The sequence below is a fragment of the Schistocerca piceifrons genome, chromosome 1 (genome assembly GCF_021461385.2).
Source record: "Schistocerca piceifrons isolate TAMUIC-IGC-003096 chromosome 1, iqSchPice1.1, whole genome shotgun sequence".
Classification (NCBI taxonomy): domain Eukaryota; kingdom Metazoa; phylum Arthropoda; class Insecta; order Orthoptera; family Acrididae; genus Schistocerca; species Schistocerca piceifrons.
The window spans coordinates 434530360-434553083 of NC_060138.1; the positions used below are offsets into that span (position 1 = coordinate 434530360).

Below are 22724 nucleotides of genomic sequence, written 5' to 3' on the forward strand. Positions count from 1 at the left end.
TATGGAACACCTCTCGTATAAATGAAATCCGACTCTGATCTAGGTTTTACAAGGTACTGCATGTTGAAAATCTGTTTACAATCGCACCTGACTTGCAGTTCGACTAACTGTTACACGCGCGACTTCAACTTCTTGCAGTATTGGACCAGTGTCTTGTGACGGTTGTGGTTTGCCGCAGCGCTGAGGTGGCGGCCACAGACATGAGAGCCGGCGGGGACTGCGGCGTGGCAGCAGGAGGCCGCTGGCTGATGACGCTGGCGTTGGTGTCTGCGGGCCTGGCGGCCGTGTCGCCCCCGCCGCCTCCATCGCCGCCGACCCCACCGCGCTGCCGGCTGTCCGAGTTCCCGTGCGGCGGCGGCGGCGGTGGCGGCCCCTGCGTCGCGCTCGACAGGTTCTGCGACGGCGCAGACGACTGCGGCGACAAGTCGGACGAGCCGCGCTACTGCTCCCGTGAGTTCCGCCTGCCTGCTCTCTGTCCTGCCTCCTACTCTAGTTGAGGCCGGTTTTAGTAACATCTTCCGACTACGGTTGCCGTAAGGGGGAATCCTGACTTGTTTCTGTCTCTGCAATTAGTGACCGGCTTGCAAGGCAGTCACGTCTTAGGTAACGTACAAGAATGAAATAATATTTCATGGGTGAAAAATGTGTGTACATTCAGATGCTTGGACAATCTTAATGATATTCATCACACAATCCAAAACATTAAGATGAAACAGATCTTTGTACTGTCGCCAATGGGACACAGTGAATGCACACTGGCACGTGAAACTTAAGCACAAAGTAGCGTTCGCGTGATATGTCACTGCCAAGGTACAAAATGAGACGCAAGAAGGATTACAGCAAAGAACTGAAAACAACAGAGAAATATGTACTGAGACAAACACGAAAGACACTTTAATTCAAAGACAAGAATTACAATTATGGAACAGCGATTCATGATGGATATAAGAGAGATATAGGAACAATTAATGCATCCAGAAAAATTGTCAAATATGACCGTTTTGATGGCCCACGTGTTATAGGGAGAGAAGCGTAACGTTACATAGAAATACTGGCTTCCAAACCATTGAGCACCGTATTCTCACCCAACCACGCTATTATGACACTGTACTCCTCCCCTATGTGCGTCTTTCTAGGCTTGAATTCGGCCCGAACTTAATTTTAATGCGTCGCAATGCGCAACCGCATGGAACTGCACAGGTACAGGAGGTCTTGCAACAAGAAGATATTCGGCCAACACACTAGCATGCCTGTTCCCATACTTTAAATCCCATCAGGTACGTTTGGGAAGCGTTGCGTGCGTGTGTGTGTGTCTGTGTGTGTGTGTGTGTGTATGTGTGTGTATGTGTGTGTTTTGAGGTTTCCGGGCGCTAAACAGCGTGGTCATCAGCGCCCAAACGCATAGAAACAGGAACACATGCGGTGAAGGGACACAGACGGACAGCGAACAAGGAGAACGGCTAAAAGACACAGACCTGACGTAGTTACAAATCCTCACATACAGAGGCAAAGCAAGAGGCGAAGGAACGCACTAAAAAGGGAAAGGAAACACAAGGCAAATAGAACAGAAATCTAAGTGAAACAAGTAGGTAATCGTGACTGGCGGAGCTCTTACTTAAAACCTGGGTGAGCCAGTCACCCAGCAGCACATTAAAATCCTCTCCCTAAAATCCGAGGCAACAAACTGGACAGGACACAAAACCTAAGACCTTAACCATAGTCGTTGCGTCGTCTTGCAAAATAGAGGGCAAATCCGGTGGCAAGAAAACCACCGCCCTCTGGTCAGAGAATAAAGGACAGTCAAGTAAAATGTGGCGGACGGTAATCTGGACGCCACAAGCACTGCAGATTGAGGGGTCCTCCCGTCGGAGTAAAAAACCATGCGTTAAGGGACTGTGCGTGATGCGGAGGCGAGTGAGGAGAACCTCATCCCGCCTGCATGACTGGTAGGACGTACGCCATGGCCGCGTGGTGGCCTTGACCAGACGCAGCTTATTTTCACCGACTGCCCGCCACTCCTCTTCCCACTGACGCATAACATGAAAACGCAGGAGGGATGTAACAGCATGGAGGGGGACGGCACATTCAACAACGTGGGGGAGGGAACATGTATCTTTGGCAGCCACGTTGCGGAGACGTATTTGAGCACTCTCACATGCACCGACGAGCACGCAGCCGTTCTCAAAAAAATTGTTCAAATGGCTTTAAGCACTATGGGACTTAACATCTGAGGTCTAGAACTTAGAACTACTTTAACATAACTAACCTAAGGACATCACACACATCCATGCCCGAGGCAGGATTCGAACCTGCGACTGCAGCAGCAGCGCGGTTCCGGACTGAAGCGCCTAGAACCGCTCGGCCACAGCGGCCGGCATCCATTTCCAATCGCGCTTGTGGAGCCATGGAACGCCCTGCTACAAGTACTCTTCACCAACCCAATGGTCAGTATGGGAGCACGCTGCTTATTTGGTCACACGTGTTACACTGCCGACCTTAGAAAATGCAACACCAAAAACAACTGGAGATATCACAGCCAATTTGATTTGGGAGGTAACACGTCATGCAAAGATCACATGATTGTAAGTACAGCTTCATGTGAAATGCGGAAGATGATGAAATTACTAATTAGTGGTGTCGCCATTGCTGGCTGTAAGCACTAACCACTGCTACACGCCCCGACAGTGAATGAAAGAGGCTCTGGATTTGTTGTTAGGGTATAACAGCCATGCTGCTTCCATGTACTGCCAAAGGTGATCTGGTGTAGCAGTGGGTGGTGAATACCGGGCCAGTCATTCCGTATCATCGAGCAGACGTTTCCGACAGGTGGGAGATAACGAGAATAGGGACGCCAAGGCACATATGCAGTTCGACGGGCAACGAAGAAGTTTTGAACACTGCGCTCCCTATGTGGTAGAGCATTATCGTGTTGCATTGTGTCCGTCGGCAAGTTCCGAAGTTATGGGAGAACGACAGGCTCCAACACTTCGGGATGTAACGCTGACTGGTTAGGTTTCCGGCAGTGCTTACCAGGGATAGGCGAGAGTGGAATCCAATACCACACAAACCATAGTAACGGATGCAGTACCAGTATGGCGATGCATAAGGCAAGAATTCAAGAGTTTCTCACCACGGTATCTCCAGACTCTAATTCGAACGTCGTGGTGGTGCAGGCAGAATCGAGATTCATAGTTAAAAGCAATGTCGCTCTATTCGGTTGTCCCCGTCCGCCGTTCTTAGCACAAATGGACACCTTGTCGAAAGTCCACTCTGCTGCAAACGACTTCGAGTGTCACGCGCGGACAGTGCTTCTTGTGGAAAAGACTGAATTTGTTTTGATTTGGTTCGTAATGTTGCTGAGCGATCCGTCACTGACACGCACACGGTATGCCTGTCCACACGTGTAGCGGTCCGTTGTTCTCTCCTGCATCCAGCGATTACAGACACGCATCACTGTTGCTTGGTTCCGTCCGACACGACCACCAATTTCTCTGAGACATAATGGGAAACCACTATAGTCATAAATGAACTAAAAATATTGGCATCTTAACTAAGAAGGCCAAAATTATAAATACATAAAGTATAAAATAATAAGAACCAAATTCAACCAATAAAGTGAAATACAAAGTGTTAGAAAAATCATAAAGCTTAAATAAAACCAACAACAAAGGCAATCTAGCAACCAAAGTATTTCTTGCTCGGTCGAACCCCGAGGCATTCTCGAAAGACGCTCGCTGGCTTCTACGAGGCATACTGAAGTTTATTACGCAAAAGAACCTAAGTTTGCCCCAACGGCCATCTGTTCCCCTTTACATAGCGCTCGGACTTGGGACTATTGGTGCCCGTGCTCTACGTCTGCGCTGAAATTCTAACCGTGTGCATCCCTCGTCTCCACAAACGCGCGCAGAAAATTTCACCTGAGTTAGATGATTACTTTGTTGCGATTTTGAATGAACAGCAGTGTCTTAAAATCCATATCCCGCTGTTCGTTATGGGCAGGAGACCATTATCAATCGCGGTAACTTGAGTGACATTGTTGTCTTTGAATAATACTGTCATTTCCATTCGTCTCATTAGGTGTTTCTATCATTTACGTTCTGTATCATACTGTACTGTAGTAGCTGTTTCTGTGTATGTTCCACGTTTTATTGCGCTAAGTTATTTGGCAGTGGTACATCATGTAAAAAGTACTTCCGGCCTCAAGTTTTCCACAGCGGTGTTCCAGTCGTAGCGTAGTGGGTCAATTCTGTCGTCAAGTTCCATCGCACAGCATTGGAAAAATGATACTGGCTCGGAAAATATTTACAAATTTGACTCGAAAACGGCCCTTGTTAAGTAAAGGAGGACAACCAGTCGCAGAAAATAGTAAATTGATGCATCAGTGTCCTACTGTCATGTGCCTACATATGCGCGTCTCCAGAGTGCTCTGTTCCAAGGCTTCGCTGTCATTACGTTTGAACAAGTGAGAGGAACTGATGTATTTAGTGAATGCAACAGAAAATGGTGCTCTAGAGAAAATAGCAAGTGTTCATTCTCTATGCAGTCCACCCCGGTAGCTGAGTGGTCAGCGTGACGGATTGCCGTCCTACGGGCCCGGGTTCGTTTCCCGGCTAGGTCGGAGATTTTCTCCGCTCAGGGACTGGGTGTTGTGTTGTCTTCATCCTCATTCGGAGCGCAGGTCCCCAAGGTGGTGTTTAATGTAATAAGAGCTGCACCAAGGCGGCCGGACCTGCCGCGCAAGGGGCCTCCCGGCCAATGACGTCAAACGCTCATTTCCACTCTCTATGTTGAACACAATTAGTAGATAATATTTGTAGGCAAAGCAAAACATGGCGTCAAAAAGGTAAGAAAGGGATTGCATAGCGAATAAAAATTTTGATGTTCGTGAGCAAAGCTAGATCTCGCTTCAGTCTCATTGTAAATATTTTGCGGGCCACTTTTATCTTGCTCTCCCCATGTATTAGGAAAAATCATGTCGGAGGCACGACGTAAAGTAATACAAGGGAATATCAACCTGTTATCAACGAGGTCATTGCAAACGAAGCTGAAGTTCGGAATGAGGGGTCGTGGACAAGGAAATCGGTCATGTCGTTGTCAGAGATTCCCTTAACTGCTAATATATTGAGCAGGTAGAGTGATCAGGATTTTTTTATAAGCATGATGATAAAAATTTGATACGTTTATAGAAACTGAAACAACTACGACGTATAAACACTGAAATCGGGACAGTTTACCTAGTGGAAGTGTTCATCTTGAAATGAATGATAAGCAATGTCAAGTCCAGGATTTAGAAATCACAGTTCTGAAAGATTATAACGGATCAATTAGTGTATTGTTTATATGATGTCTGTCATTCTGAAAATACTGCGTCAGCTGGACAGATCGCAGTGTCATACACGAACAGTTGGTCAGTCGACATCATTAATGTAGCTGTACGTATGTAATTTCTATCTTAGAGCTTGTCAACTAACTGGCAATGCGTAAGGGTAACGCGTTCCTACGAGTATGTAAACTATGACGGTTAAGCAGTAAAGGAAATTTGGTAGCTTAATCTTTCCAGCCAAAATCTATGCAAAGTCAGTGGTTCCGCACTGAACAAAGGTCCTTCATTATGTACACTCTCGCGATGAATACTGATTTTATTGTTGACAGAACAGCACAGTGCACTCATTCCTCATCTCATGCACGATGCAGCGGAGAACGTCAAGCTGAGTACTACACGAATCCCAGTGAAAGATATGCTACCGAAATACAATGTCAGACAGGAAGACCGACGGGCGTGACGGTTATTAGGTGGTAACGAGAGTCTGATTGTCTTTCCGACCGATAAAGAAAATGCTACGTTGATTATTAAGACTGACAACTATCGTCAGAAAATGTTATATTGATTGGAGCGTAATACATACAGGAAGCTCAGTGGCAATCCAACAGTCTTTAGAAAACCAGGGAAGCCTTTACATGCTACTAGTATACCTGATGAAGGGGTGAAGACATTAATAACACGTGCTCCCCAGCCACTGAAACCTTTTGGATTCCTGAAGGCAGATCTTCTGTTCACTGTAGGTGCTAAAAGGGAATCTAATTGCATCTGGCAGAGTTTCTGACTGAGATGAAAGGACGTTGACAGCACGCTTCGTTAATTTGCAGGCGTTTATCGAACTACTCAAGAAGATGATGACAGACGAAAACAACGTTAAGGTTATATTTCTACAAGGTTATTGTGGAAGACATGCCGGATCTCTTTCGTCAATTACTTGAGCGTAGCGTGAACAAATCTTCTTACAAATTACACAACGGATTTTAGTCTGAATTTTCATAGACAAAAGAACATTGTAAATTAGACAAATGGTGTGTTAAACTGACCAGCGTGAAACTTAGTTTTGCAAAACACGATTTTTTTACTTGAAAGTAATCCGGGCAATCAATAAAAATTAGTTGGCGATTTTAGGAAATAATTTTGCCACAATTCTCATAGCGAGACGAAGAGTGGGAAATGTAGAAATAGACTATCAAAATGGTGAGTAGCGTTGTAAAAATGTATTTAATTGCCTGAAAATAATCAGAGCAATTGAGAAAAATTTAATTAGGGGCAACTAAAGTAGTTCACGAACCGCTGCAAGTTGCTAAGTAGATAGAGTGTCAAAAAATTCTCTTCGAGGCTTAGCTACTCTTCACATGTAAAATTATGTAGGTGTGATACTTAACTGTCGAAAAGTCTCTCCTCGATCAAGCACTAAATTTCAAGAACAGAAGACGCTATGAGACAAACATGGCAAAAAGCTTAGCATTTCAAGATGCAGCTAATTCTCGTCAAAAAAGTAACGAATGGTGAGATATTTGATTTTTAAAAATAGTTACTTCGGATTAAGTGCTACATTTAGGACATTTCTAGAAAGCAAACGTTAGGAAGAGAAATGAGGTTTCAAAGAGTTCATCTTTTCACAGCCTAGTTATTCTGAGCGTAAATGTTTCAGTGGTGTGATATTTAACCGTTAAAATGTTTCCTCCAAATCAGTTATTAAATTTAGGACATTTAGCAAAAAGGAGACGGTTGGAAAGCAAATGAGGTGACAGTAAAATCACGTTTTCTGAACAAAACTAGAAAATTTAAAAAGGAGACTGAAGAAGTTGGTCAAATATAAGTGATCATCATTAAGAAGAAAAACAGATTAGAAAAATTTTGTTACACAACTTTAAGTGATGATCAAAGTTTAGTACATCAAATGAGGTACGTCAAATGATTGCCTATTCAATTTTATTTCATGCGGTCAGGCAAATCATTTAACAAAACAATTGAGCGAATTTTTTCACAGTGTACAAACTGTTCACAGTGGACAAACTTTTCCGTCAAATTGTTCTATCATACATTACCGACAACTTCTTTTACGTGCACCGAAGTGTATTATGGGATGGACGGAAAAGCGATGATATCTCAACAGTCACCGGCAATAGCGAATTTCTTCAGGGAATACTTTGAGGTGCAGGATCTGAACACGACACCGGTATTTTTCGCCCATTACATACCACAAGAATGTTGAAAATCAGGTGGACTTATAAGATATTGAGTGCCGAGGTTGTCCGCTCCGCAGAAACCGCGAAGAAAGGAACATACACAAACAACTGGAAAGACGGAATTCAGGATGACGGGACATGTGTTCAAACATCAGAGAATAGCTAGAGGGAACTGTACAGGGTAAATCTGTCCGATTTCGTCATTCAGTGTCTAGGAAACCATCGCACAACTACTAGTATAAATAATTTATTAACTGTCCTGTAGAAAACAAATCTAGAGCACAATGGCAGACCGAGATATGATAATATCTGACGAATACTATCTGCAGTATGAATGTAAATATTTGAGACTCGTCTTTAGGAAAAACCGCTCCAGCGAGATGGGAATTGCAGTTCATATCTGGTGCCACCACGGCAGTTGTGGCAAGATAGAAGTCTCTTAGATAGTATACTTATGCAATGTCTAACAGAAGTAAATGAAACAATAAGTATTTCAAACCTAGTGACATTGTTTCTGGGGATAGGCCGTGTCCCGTTTTGTAGAATATATATTTATGGCAGATACAGAAGAGAAGATGTTCACCTCGACGAAATTTGTACCACATCTCTTGTGGTGAGATATAGCTGGCTCTTTTACAGTTTGGTCTCGCGCTTACGAGAGTTGTTAAGACTTTTAGAACATGAGAATAAGTTAGTCGAAAAGTGGCTAGGTCTTTAGATTATTTTACTCGCTGCATATTTTCTGGATCTGTATTTGCAGACATGTAGCTGATACACAAGTGCAAAAACAACCGAGAATCTTAGAACGCTTGGTTAGTAGATAGACCTCCTACAATCTGTGTTCAAGGGTAATGTATACCTTCACATCAGATTTGCACCAATTTAGTAAGCATCTCCTTAAGATAAAGAAGATTAGTGCGTATCAAACTCCTGAGCGACCCTACCGTATGATGCTAACATATCAATTCGGTAAAAGCCTATAAAAATTTAAAGGAAAGAATTATTTCAGAAAAATTTTCCTGTCACTTTCAGAGGCCATGGTAAAGCGTGATCTGGGTTTGTGTAATGCTGCAGTCAAGGTGAGAAGTGGTGCTCTTACACTACACACCCTCCTCAACGCACGATACCATTAACTGTAGAGCACATGTACAGAGTACATGCAAAGGTAAGTTTTTCCCAGAATGAGACTGGTAGCATAATTATCACACTTAGAACATCTTTCCACCAAATAAGGATAAAAGCAAACACTGACAAAGGACAACGGAGCTTTGCGATAGAAAAGTAATTTTATCTCAAGACATGTGCTTAGACAGCCACGTAAGGCTCATCCAAGTGGATCTTATTAAATGAATTTATTGATTTGATCATCGCCCAATAGGTGAACCAGAATCGAGGGAAACTGGGGACTAGTTATTATCAGATATGTTTGCCCCATGTTTCGTATGATCTTCTTGAAAACTTATTTGATTCTTCCCCAACTGATTTACTGCTCCCTTCATTGACTTCAGTGTCTTCCAATATATTAGTAAGAAAATCAGCAGAACAAGAAAAGTGTAGAGTTCACTAAGTTGTGGTTTTAGTAAGGACATTTAGAAAATCAGCAGAACAAGAAAAATGTGGATTTCACTAATTTATGGTTTTAGTAAGGACATTTCGATAATTTAATTTGTTTAAATACGTGAGTTATTCCTCACACTAGAGCACCAGACGCGCAATGAGCACTCGTCATTCCACGGGAATTAATACTCTGACAGCGCATGCCTGTTGCTGAGTCTGTGTAGCAAGCAGACGTCGTGATATCTCAAGAATTTCCATTTATTCCAGCTGTTGCCGTACCCCGTAGATGCGCACATTATTCTTGCTGCCTCAGGTAGGGAATCTCCGGTTTATCAGGGGAAATATTTATGTCTTTAATACGCAGAGAAGGGAGAGAGAGAGAGAGAGAGAGAGAGAGAGAGAGAGAGAGACAGGACAGAGACAGAGAGAGAGATACCGGCAGAATTCCCTGCCGGGACACATATTTACGACTGCGATACAAGACGAGGGAGATAGCAGTGGAAACAAGAAGGCGGTCTTGTCTTATCACAACGTCGGAAGTAATCCTGCGACGGGAGGAACACGTGCCAAGGCGAGCGAGCCCGGACCTGGCAGGTGCATCGATGTATCGACCGCTGCCCTCGAGTTCGCTCTCGATTCAATGCAAATACAAGGGCTCGTGCTGGTCGATCTGCAGACGCAACCGCGCGGCGATCGCAATTATTGGGAGTGTGGGGAGGGTAGGGGAGGGAGGGAGGTGTCACAGATGGCTGCACCAGCGGCCGTCGAACCAGGCCACTATAAATGTGAACGCGGAGGAAAAATTATGCAAGAGAATAAAATGTAATTCAAATGCCGGTGGAATGTTTCATTTGTAACCGTATACCGTACTGGAGCTCTCCTTCCCCGGGTCGTACATATCCAGCAGCAGCTGCCTGTATCTGAATATATATTCGCCGGTGACGTGTGTCCTGTATGAAAGCGTCGCCGTTGGAATTCTTTTGGGAAGTAATTCAAATATGTCCGACATGTACCGCGAGGTAACACATCATTGTGTTGTTATCTTAAATTTGGATCTTTATCAAAAAATGGATGATTATTTACAACGTCTGCCGTCTTCAGTTGCTGAGTCTAACAATATTATTCCGTTACCACTTGTAATCGACCTCAAACGATTTTAATCTCGTTACCTCTGTACTTGATATTTATATATAGTAATTTATATATAGTAATTACTAGATTATGCTACAGACATCACGGTAATTTGATAGAGTACACCCATTAGAAAAGTCCTCTCTAAAATTTAGCTGTAGATAAATAAAGTAAGTTAAAATGACGTTCACAGATAACACATCTGCGTTCTCATTTTCTTGCGTTTGATAGCAGAAAATGCGCTATGAATAACAGTTAATGTAACATGAAGCGAATACGTTTACAGAATGTTGGTAAGCAAACATTGCTGCTACGACTAGACGAATACTTGGGGTACAGAATGAGCGTCTCGTGTCTACTCAATAAATACCACTTCAAGTCTTTTCTGAACGTTGCATAAAAGTATTTGTTTTATTTTGAGAACGTTTCAGATTGTAGCTTGCGATTCATACCGTATCATATTTAGTGCAACAAGTTACCAAGGAAAGTACAAGGTTCTACATGTCGGGACGTGGAATGGCAGAAATTTGAGCATGGTAGGGAAGACAGGAAATATGAAAAGTGAAATGAAGTGAAAGGAGAGTAGACAAGTATTTACAGTTGGATGAATAAACTTTCTCTGTCTCGTGATGACTGGGTGTTGTGTGATGTCCTTAGGTTAGTTAGGTTTAAGTAGTTCTAAGTTCTAGGGGACTGATGACCATAGATGTTAAGTCCCATAGTGCTCAGAGCCATTTGAACGATTTTGATGACTAAACCGTAATGTCAACAACAGCGGAAAATGGTATAACTGTGCTGATTATGAATGGTAAGGAGGGGCAGAGAGTGAAGAGTTCAGTGGTTGTTCTCATCAGAATAGACAGCAAAACAACACTAATAACGATAGGCCAGGCATGCCGATGTGGCGAGCTGAAGATGAAGAGCTAGAGAAGTATGAGAGGATTTTGAAGGGATAATTCAATACGTAAAGGGAAATGAAAATTTAATAGTCATGGCCGGCTGGAATGCGGTTACAGGAGAAGGAGTAAAAGAAAGAGTAATAGGAAGAAATGGGATTCTTGCTAGGAATGGGAGACGAGAAGGACTAATTGAGGTCTGCAATAAATGTCAGCAGGTAATAGAGAATACGCTATCGGAGAATCACAAGAGGAGGGGTATTATGTGGAAAAGGCCGGGAGGTACAGGAATATTTCTGTTTCATGACATCATGGTCAAGCAGAGATTCCGAAATTAGATACTGGATTGTAAGGCGTACTCAGGAGCAGATATAGATTCAGATCACAATTTAATAGTGATGAAGAGTAGGCTGAAGTTTAAGATATTAGTCAGGGAGAATCAGTACGCCAAGAAGTGGGATACGGAAGTACTAAGGAATGACGAGATACACTTGAAGTTCTCTGAGGCTACAGTACAGCGATAAGGAACTACTCAGTAGGCAGTTCAGTTGTCAGGGACTGGAAAATTTCTGAAACGGAGAATCACCGCAGTTGGAAAGAAAAACATGGTGTCGTATATTGACGACATAATGACTTGTACATTGCTACGCGTTAGCCTATTTGGAGCCATCAAAGGTGCTCCAAGGTAGCAACTAAGAGACACAATGCAGAGAGCAGGCAAAAGTGGTAGCGTTACCAGAGATAAACAGTAACACTAGAGACGTGCAAACAGCGGATGCTCCGTACAGCTGTACCAGGGGAGAAGTTTCACTTCAGAGAATTAGCTGGTAATTCCGTGCACGGCCCAGACGCTCTCGTAAGGCGTCACTGTACAAGCTGGGCACGAAAAGGCACGTCTTAGCTGAGGCAGCAAGCCCCTGAGAACTGCAACGTCGGTGGGTTTACAAAGATTAGATGCTACTACAGCAGTTTCCGCCCATAGAAGGGCGGAGGACGCGGCCCAGTGACGTGAAACTATATTGTTGCTGGCCATAATAGGACTACCAATGACGTTTAGCTTTCAGTGGAACGCTGTTGATACTGAGCAGGAGTAGGCGAGGAATCTAAGTGTGGTTGACCAGAGGCACCCTTAGGTACAGAAATACTCGCCATATTTGCTAAAACTTGGTAATTTCCAGTGAATCGGTGGGTCGACTAAAGGAAAGCAGAAATGGTGGGGTGCCACGATTCATTAAAAACCCATGTTTTTCAATTCCGAGGAAGTCCCCAGTCAGACCGCTAGGGCACCGACTCCGTATCGCTTGTGGCGGGTCTCAGTGTGCTCCGACACGTCTCTCACTTGGAGTGCCGCTCTCATGTTAGCACCTAACGTGCTGCTGGTGTCCATTACTGCTATCAGCACCCCCCACCCCGTGGCTTCAGACACTGGCTTATGTTGTGCAGCTAATTCCTTTTGCTTTTTCTAATGTTCAGAATTAGCCTTAATTGTAGTAGTTAGTCTGATCGCAAATAAATACCGCTAATCAGATCCATGGACTCCATGACTCTGCTGCTATAAGCATCCAGTAGCGTTCCAGAACTCACGTCTTCGTAGATGCCCTGTGAGAATATTTGCCGCCGATCCAAGTCATCAACCTGCCTTCCCAGGGACTTTGTCTTTCTGCATTTTCTACTACTCGCTCGGAAATTGTAGACTGACCCTAAACCCCCTGTTTTCACTCTATCCTGCCTCAGGACACGAATAGGTACAAAGAAGATAACTGCGAAGAAACCGTGGGTGATAAGTGAAATACTTTAGTTGATTGATGAAAGAAGGAAGTACAAACATGTTCAGGGAATTTACGGATACAGAAATATAAATCACTTAGTAATGAAACAAAACGGAAGAGCATGTAACCTAGGGCGACATGGAAACATCAAAAATGAAATGCAAAAAGAACTGATTGCCATATGAACTTAGACAGCATATATTAAAGTAAAAATAACCTTAGATGAAATTAAAAGCAAAAGTGGTCAAGAGTTCAATGGATATTTCACTGTAAAATGCAGAGGAGAGAGCAAATAGATGGAAATAGTACTTCAAATGTCTCTATGAGGATAAACTTATCCGATGACGAGAGAGAAGGACACACTTGAGTCGATATAGAAGAGATAGGGGATCCGATATTAGAATTTAAAAGAGCTATGGAAGACTTAAGATCAAATACTTCAGACGGAATTGATAACATTCTATCAGAATTCATTGGGGGAATTGTCAACAAATCGACCACTGAATTTGATGGGTAGAATGCATGAATCTGACGATATACCGTCTGACTGTCGGAGATACATCATCCACACAATTACCAACGATTGCAATACTTAACAAATGCGAATATTATACCATATTCTCCTTAATACGTTAGGCATCCAACTTTATGACAAGAATCATATGCAGAATAAAGGAAAAGAAATTTAAGACGTGTTAGATGACGATCACTTTGGCTATAGGGAAGTTTGAGGCAGCAGAGAGGCAGTTCTGACGGTGTTGTTGATAATGGAAGCAAGACTAAAGGCAAATCAAAACATACACAGGAATTGGATTTGTAAGCTATAACGAAACATGGATAATATTCAGTTTGGGCACGAGCCAAGAGGGAGAAATAAGCGTGGAAGTCCTGGAACGAAGTTTTCGGATTATAAAGGGTCTAAGACAGGAATGTAGTGTTCCGTCCCTACTGTTCAATCTATATATCGAGAAAGCAATGATGGAAATGAAAGAAAGTTTTAAGAGTAAAATTAAAATTGAAATTCAGGGAGAAAGGGTATGAATGATAAGATTCATTGATGGGACTGTTATCATCAGTGTTGAATGGAGTGAAGAGTCTAAAGAATACAGAATATGGGTTGAGGGGAAATCGAAGAAAGTCCACAGAATGAGAAGTAGCACAAATGGGAAAAGCTAGAAACTTAATAGCGGGGTTTGATATCACGAAGGAGATGAAGTTACGGAATTCTGCTACCTATGTAGCAATATAAACCATGATAGACAGAGCAAGGAGGGCATAGAAAGCAGACTAGCACTGGCAAAGGAAGACACTTCTGGCCCAAATAAGTTTACTAATATTAAACATAGGCCTTAATTTGAGAAAAAAGTTCTAAAAAATTGCATTTGTAGCACAGCATTATATGGTAGTGAAACATGGACTGTGGGAAAACTAGAACAGAAGAGAATTGAAGAGTTTGAGATGTGCTGTGGAAGAATGTTGAAAATTAGGTGGGCCTGTAAAGTATGAATTGAGGAGCTTCTTCGGAGAGCTTGTGAGGGAATCAATATATGGAAAACTTTGTCAATAAGAAGGGATAGGATGATAGGACATCTGTTAAGACATCAGGGAATGACTTCCATGGTACTACAGGGAGCTGTAGAAGGCAAAATACTGTAAAGGAAGACAGAGATTGGAATACTTCCAGCGAATAATTGGGGACGTAGGTTGCAAGTGCTACTCTGAGATGAAGAGGTTGGCACAATAACGGAATTCGTGGTCGTGCGCATCAACCTAGTCAGAATACTGATAACAAAAAATAAATAAATAAAAAACCAGATCAAACTTAATGAACAGTCTTTGGTTGCTTGTGGATCACAAGTGGTTAAGGTATGAAATGATAATTCCGTTTGCAGGTGCACATTTCACAGAATACTTCCATGTGAAGTTTTTGTCTGATGTGGCCAGACTGATGGATTAGTTCCGCTATACTGGTTATTCTGACAGTCTGACACATATCACACTTACGTTTCTACAGGATGGGGTAAATAAAAGTGGCCCAACAGAGTTCCAGGGTAAAAAGAAACACAACAGAGCCAAGGAAATACATTAATAACCTGACTATAACAGATGTTGAAAGTGGACACCATTCATCTCGGGGCACTTTTATCCCTGGCCAGCACGCTACTGAAGGGGGATCGAAGCTGGACTGCTGGAAATACATAATCTGCAATTCTTGAAGACTTTAGACCTCCACACACAAAGCAATCGTACGATGAGAGGTCAGGTGACCTGGGTGGCCAGCTAGGGCAGCGACATAAGTGACCTCTGCTAACAACTTTATCAGGCGTGTAGACTGTGTAAACGTACTCTAAGATTCGGCCGGCTGTATGGGCAGTTGCTCCATCGTTTTGGAAGTACTTGTCGGTCTTTCTCTCCTCCGATAAAGCTGCCACAATAGTTCAGTCGTACCCACTCGTCCGTGGAACTTTTATTTGCCACATCCTGAATATGAAACAGCATTTCACATGCGCGGTTACGGAAAATCGGGTGCTGTGGAGCCGAAGTTTTTTGGTCGCTGGGACTGTAAGATGCACCAGATCCTCCACTTTTATACAATGGCGTCGCAATTCATACAACAAAGATGAAACACCTCATAGAAGAATGTACTGTGAACATAAAATATTAAATTTAATCATTTCTCTACTGCACGTAGATCGCTGCTTTTTGCCTTCCCCTTTGCAGCCAAAAACAAACATATATGTCACATGGAAAAATGCCATATACGATATTCATGAGTAGTAGGAATATGCGAGGGACGTTCAATAAGCATTGGAACTTATATTTTTTCTCAGCCTGTTTCGGCTGAAAAAAATCAGAATTTGTCGTCGGGCATCGTGGAATATTTTCGTGAAGTTCAGACAGGTGGCGGCGCTGTACGAATTCTTCAAAATGACGTCTGTAATGAGGATGTGTTCCAAACAGAGATCTGGGCGGAAAAATCTGAGCATCGTTGATATACAAAGGCGCTTGTAGAATGTCTGTGGATACCTGGCAGTGAACAAAAGCACGGTAAGTCGTTGTTCCAGGCGTCTGTCATCATCGCAACAAGGTCACTTAGACCTGTCCGTTCTCCCGCGTGCCGGCCGGTTGCATACAGCTGTGACTCCTGCGGTATTGGAACGTGCGAACACTCTCATTGGAGGTGATCGACGAATCACAGTGAAACACCTCTATGACAAAATAAGCCCCCAAACAAGTTTATGCACCCGAGAAGAGCTCATAAAGTCGTTGGAGTGTTCTTCCGCATCAACCTTTCAGCACGGAACTCGCACCTTCCGATTTGGCTGTATGAGGGATGCACTCGACGGGATGCAGTACGTGGATAATGAGGAGGTTATTGATGCAGCAAGACGTTTGCTCCGATGTCGACCAGTTCAGTGACACCATGTGAGCATACAGGTCCTCTCAGGAAGATGGTGTGAGGCTGTCGCATTGAACGGAGATGATGTTGAAAAGTAGGGTTTTTTAGCTGAAAGAGTGGGGAATAATATTGTCTATCGGAATCTCAAATAAAATCAACCTACTTTCAGAAAACAATGTGTTGCATTTCCTTTTGAACTCCTCTCCCATACTGAAAAAGGACAATTTAGTAGACCGATTATGGGACGAAAATATAACCGGAATTTATTTATTTGTTTGTAGCTACTCTGTAGAATATCTTAACTACTTTTCTGACGCTGACTGCCCAGTTACATTACTGCATGCCGCAGATGGGACGACATCATGGTATAACCCACTCTATGTGTAGGCTATACCTACATCTGCATACGTACTCTACAAACATGGCGGAAAGTACCTTTTACCATTGCTAGTCATGAACTTTCCTGTTCTACTAGCGAATCGAGCGAGGGAAAAATACCTTTCAAAATGGCAGAATTCGAAGCAGCGACCGTAGCAGGCGGGCGGTTCCGGACAGAAGCGCCTAGAAACGCTCGGTCACAGTGGCCGGCAGAAATTACTTTCCATACACTACCGCAAAATCCTCTCATCTTCTATTCACAGCACTGTCATAAGACGTACGTAGCTGGTTAACAATACCGTTCTGCAGTTTTCCAGAAATGTCGCTTCTCTAAACTGTCTCAATAGTTTCGCGAAAAGGATGTCTTCTTCTCTGCACAAATTCCTATTTAAATGCATGGAGCCGGCCGGTGTGGCCGAGCGGTCGCAGGTTCGAATCCTGCCTCGGACAGGGATGTGTGTGAGGTCCTTAGTTAGGTTTCAGTAGTTCTAAGTTCTAGGGGACTGATGATCTCAGATGCTAAGTCCCATAGTGCTCAGAGCCATTTGAACCATTGTTTTTGAATGCAAGGAGAATTTCCGTAGTGCTCGCATGTTCATCGAACCTAGTGGTAACCAATCCAGCAGCACGTCTCGTAATTGCGTCGTTGGCTTCATCATTTCTCCTTTTACACACCAGTGAGAATGAGTAAATATACGTTTCTTTCGCTCTACTTTCGTAGTTGAAAGTTCACTGGTAATATCTTTACTGTGAAGCAGGTAAGTTTTGTTTCAGAGTTTGCCAGTGGTCACTGTAAATACTACGGTTAGCTTTGTAGCTTGGATGACAGTGCGAGGTGCAGGCTGTGGTCGGAGCATACACCTAGACCCGATAAAAACATATTCTAGTACCCAACAAGCTGAGGGAACACCCGCAAATAAACATGCAAATTAATTGAAAACAAGGATACTGTCATGCAACGGGAAACGTCTTATTTAAACGAATATTAATTGAGGTATGCCTATTAAGCACGAAAAATGTGAGTACCACACCACTTTCGTAGGTATATTAACTGGAGGAGGTTCTTGTAGCTGAGAATGGTAACAAATAGTAACTATAACAAACAGATTTATTGACCGTGAACGTGAAAGTTACCCACAAACATCTTAAAAAGAACCATTAATAATCGAACAAGGGAACACAACTCAGGTGTATAGGGAGGATAAAAAGTTAGTGCTTCCCGGGCATGGCCAATGACTGTGTGAGTTCTTAATGAGTTGTAGAGAGTTACGGAAGGATAAGAGTGAACACTATCAAACTGCTAAAATGTGCACTGAAAGCAACATTCTGGATGCGTGACTTTAAAGTCGCGAACTCAGCACCTGAATAGAGCGAATGAGATTCGTTCCTATATTGCTTCGGCGGCTGCGACCATGTGGCATCTTACCAAGTGGGCAGCGTGGAAGGAAACGAGGCTGTCGCGAGTAGTGGCTGCAAGATATGATTTCAGCCTTCATTTTGTTCTTAGTGCTTAAGCACAAACATCTGTCCAGCGGCAGAAACGTTCCTTTCATCCATCATCTCTCCTGTCCTAGTCTGAAGTGTTTGTACTCTACAACACCCTGAGCAGAAATGTGCTTTGTAAAAGCCTGAGGCATAGTATCACCACTGAACTTAAAACAGACAGTTTGCAACAACCTGACAAGAAGTGGGTTCTTCAAGAGCCGTCTGAAATTTGGCTGTTTTGCTGCCAGATCCGGACTTTGGGTTAGTGAACACGGAGATTCCGAGTATTGACACATGAAAAATGCGTAACACGCTTATACAATCTCCTACTCTTTTCTGTCTCATTATGTTTCAGCAGATAGCTCAGAGGCTACAGCTACAGCTGGGAGACTCCTTGATACGTCGATCAGTTGTAGAATTTTGGAACACGTATTATGTTCGAGTATAATTACTTTTCTGGAGACTAGAAATCTACTCTGTAGGAATCAGCATGGATTTCGATAAAGACGGTCGTGTGAAACCCAGCTCGCGCTATTCGTCCACGAGATTCAGAGGGCCATAGACACGGGTTCACAGGTAGATGCCGTGTTTCTTGACTTCCGCAAGGCGTTCGATACAGTTCCCCACAGTCGTTTAATGAACAAAGGAAGAGCATATGGACTATCAGACCAATTGTGTGATTGGACTGAGTAGTTTCTAGATAATAGAACGCAGGATGTCATTCTCAATGGAGAGAAGTTTTCCGAAGTAAGAGTGATTTCAGGTGTGCCGCAGGGGAGTGTCATAGGACCGTTGCTATTCACAATATACATAAATGACCTAGTGGATGACATCGGAAGTTCACGGAGGCTTTTTGCAGATGATGCTGTGGTGTATCGAGTGGTTGTAACAATGGAAAATTGTACTGAAATGCAGAAGAATCTGCAGCGATTTGACGCATGGTGCAGGGAATGGCAATTGAATCTCAATGTAGACAAGTGTAATGTGCTGCGAATACATAGAAAGATAGATCCCTTATCTTTTAGCTACAAAATAGCAAGTCAGCAGCTGGAAGCAGTTAATTCCATAAATTATCTGGGAGTACGCATTAGGAGTGATTTAAAATGGAATGATCATATAAAGTTGATCGTCGGTAAAGCAGATGCCAGACTGAGATTCATTGGAAGAATCCTAAGGAAATGCAATCCGGAAACAAAGGAAGTAGGTTACAGTACGCTTGTTCGCCCACTGCTTGAATACTGCTCAGTAGTGTGGGATCCGTACCAGACAGGGTTGATAGAAGAGATAGAGAAGATCCAACGGAGAGCAGCGCGCTTCGTTACAAGATCATTTAGTATTCGCGAAAGCGTTACGGAGATGATAGATAAACTCCATTGGAAGACTCTGCAGGAGAGACGCTCAGTAGCTCGGTACGGGCTTTTGTTAAAGTTTCGAGAACATACCTTCACTGAAGAGTCAAGCAGTATATTGCTCCCTCCTACGTATATCTCGCGAAGAGACCATGAGGATAAAATCAGAGAGATTAGAGCCCACACAGAAGCATACCGACAATCCTTTCCACGAACAATACGAGACTGGAATAGGAGGGAGAACAGATAGAGGTACTCAGGGTACCCTCCGCCACACACCGTCAGGTGGCTTGCGGAGTATGGATGTAGATGTAGATGTAGGTACGGTTCTGAAATTGACAAATGAAAAACTCTGCACGTGGGCATAGTGCAAAAGCACGAGCTCTGCCGTAAAATATATAATGATCCAACGAGAAGTTGGAGCACCGTAATGAATAGTCACACGCCTTGAGTGAAGCTTTACCTAGAGATCATTACCTGGCTGAATGGATTTCTGTGTGAAATTTCATGTTTCCTTCGAGAAAGGGATGCCTATCCCGCAACCCTCCTACAGAATGGGCAGGGGGAATGACAAGGCCATCCTAGCCACCTGCGGAAGAGGGCTTGCCCAAAGTACAGTAATTTTATACAGGGAAATTTACTTCACTCATCCAACTTGTGAGCCTTCAAACCTAATAAACTTCCACCAAAGCAGAAAGTGAAGCGAAAAGAGCCACTGGCTATGCTGCTCCAGTTCTGGAAGTACAGAACAGTGTAGTGAACGACTAGATGACAAAGGAACTTGCATATCATCCTCTGAATTACATTAGACTTTTGAGAGCAAAATGGCCACGTTACAAAAGATATCAAAACAGTTAGTATGCTTAAATTTCAATTTGGGTTACTAATATTTTGTCTCCTTTGCAATGTGTTTACGCAATGAGAGGCTCTGAAGACAGAAGCATGGGAGAGCTTAACCACATGATAAGACGGTAGATGCCTTTCTAACGCAGTTAGGCGTACTCTATGATGCTAAAACCTACAGAATTTGCTACACATTCGGATACTTCGAAGCTGATTTTCGCGAAACGGAATATCACTTCAAGATTTTTGTAAAAGATGATGTGTGGAAATACTCTGTTTTTTAGCGAATGGAGAGTGATTATGTCTTACAAATATTTCGACCAACAGCACTGGTCAGTTGAGCGCATTGTATACCACATGGCTTATGCTGAAGGGTTTGATTTTTATTGATCTTTTGCTGTAACAATAAAGTCCTTCACAAGTGCAAAGAAATATTTGTTTTTTAAATATACAGCATTTATTTGGGGTGCTCTACGGTAATACCGTAGAACATCAACAAGTAATTAGTTTTAATTTACAATTACGAATTTGTTCTTCAAGAAGCGACAGAACAATTAGTTCACATGAAAAATGCTTACATTAGAGGTTAAACGTTCGTTCATAGTTAAATGTACCACATTCGACTTATTTAGATGTAGCATTCCTTCTTATGGTAACTGTTTAAGAGAATATTTTCCAACAATTCTTCCAGATCGCAGACCGTCTCGTATTGTAAAATCAGGAACCAATATTAGAGCCACTATTACCCGTGACCTTCATCGGCGCATGTAATATGTGAAACTAGAGAAAGTTGGCAAATCGTTAAAATGTAGGACTGCAACGTGCATTTGATAGCACAAACATCCTATCTCTGATCAACAACAGTGCCTCTTTCTGAGGTGCTTCCTGGAAGAACTAAACTAAAGCACACCCTCATTTATCCGAAAATACATTTACGACGTGAGAAAACATATTCACCTACTTCCACTAGATTATTTGTAGTAATGGGCCATGGACGACAAGCAAAGAACTACCGAAGAGGTTAGTCTGCCACGCATACTCTCCAATACAGTTACTTACGACGCGTACTACACTCTGTTACAAAGTATGTTTTGCAGTACCCCGACGACATATGTAATTATTGAACTCGCACGATTCTATCTGGTGTCCTGCAGAAGACAAATCAAGCAGTGTCACGGAGCAGAAATCTCTTCCCTTCAGCTCCTTACAATACACAGGATTTCTCTCGAAGATAAATTGATTCTTGGGCTCTACGAAGGGCAGAAGTGAAATATCAGAGGTTTCAAGGTGATCGTAAATATCGATGAAAGGCAAATTTCACAGATGCTGCCGAGAACTGTGAAATACAGATCAATCTATTTCTCTGCATCGCGGGTAATAATTGTAAAGTGGATGTCGATACAGGATTCTGGTTATACCATTACTTGACAAGGTCATATATTGATTGTGTATGTATTTGTCTTGGGAAAGCTGCGGGTAAATGGTTCAAATGGCTTTGAGCACTATGGGACTTAACTTCTGAGGTCATCAGTCCCCTAGAACTTAGAACTTGTCTCATACAACATCATATACTGTAAGACAGCTGTGATTGGCCTGCACTCTACATAGTGATATCGTCTCAACAAAAGCCTTCTTTCTCTCTTGTTAAAGAATATAGAGAATATAGGACCATAACCCTTTTATCAAAAGAAGTTAACTTGTTCAAAGACCACCATGCTTCAGGTTATCAGATCAGAATGACGTGTCGCCGAATGAGACTAAGTTTTTTAGTATGGATACCTAAATGATTGCGTATTTTCGAGTGAATATCTCTACAACTGAAGAAACACAAGTGTCACCTACACCAACGTTTCAATGAACGAAGGTGGTTGTAGTTATGCTCTCTGGAATAACGTCAGTCACGGTGATAACAAATATTTTGTACGTATGGAAGGTCTTATTGGTACGGAACGTTCGCTTGTGTTCGCCAAGAAGCTTTTGGGAGACCATATTATTATCCTCTTTGATTGAAGATCACCTTAGGCATCCTTTTAGTTTCATATAATTCCTTCATTAGTGGCTTTTGAGAAACTGTATTTTCTGTGTAATCAACCACATGATGCACAGGTTAGGTATCGAACTCGAGAGGCCCAGTTAAGAATCTCAATGCTGCCCTCCTTATTTGGGTTCAATGTGGTCTGCTTTTAAGCCACATATGTTGAAATCCGCGATGGCTCGTAATAAATCGTAGATCCCTCGAACAGAAGACAGTGAAAAAAAATTGGAAGAAGTCGCAGGTGACGACAGTCTACAAAACTGCTGTTTAATGTCCTTAACATTCATTTGCTGTAGCATCTTGCAACATACAGCGTATATTTCTATTGTGGTTGACGAGCTGTAACGAATAACATTATATCAGCATTTA

At 42.8% G+C, this 22724-nt stretch overlaps 1 protein-coding gene across 1 annotated transcript in view; it reads left to right on the top strand.

Annotated features, from left to right (window-relative positions):
* The first annotated feature begins 200 nt into the window (after positions 1-200).
* The window catches only part of LOC124733414, a 90775-nt gene continuing 68251 nt past the window's right edge, over positions 201-22724 (top strand). Inside the window, exon 1 of the mRNA XM_047248525.1 lies at positions 201-450. Coding sequence (XP_047104481.1) covers positions 201-450 — 250 coding nt within the window. The remainder of the gene's footprint in view (positions 451-22724) is intronic.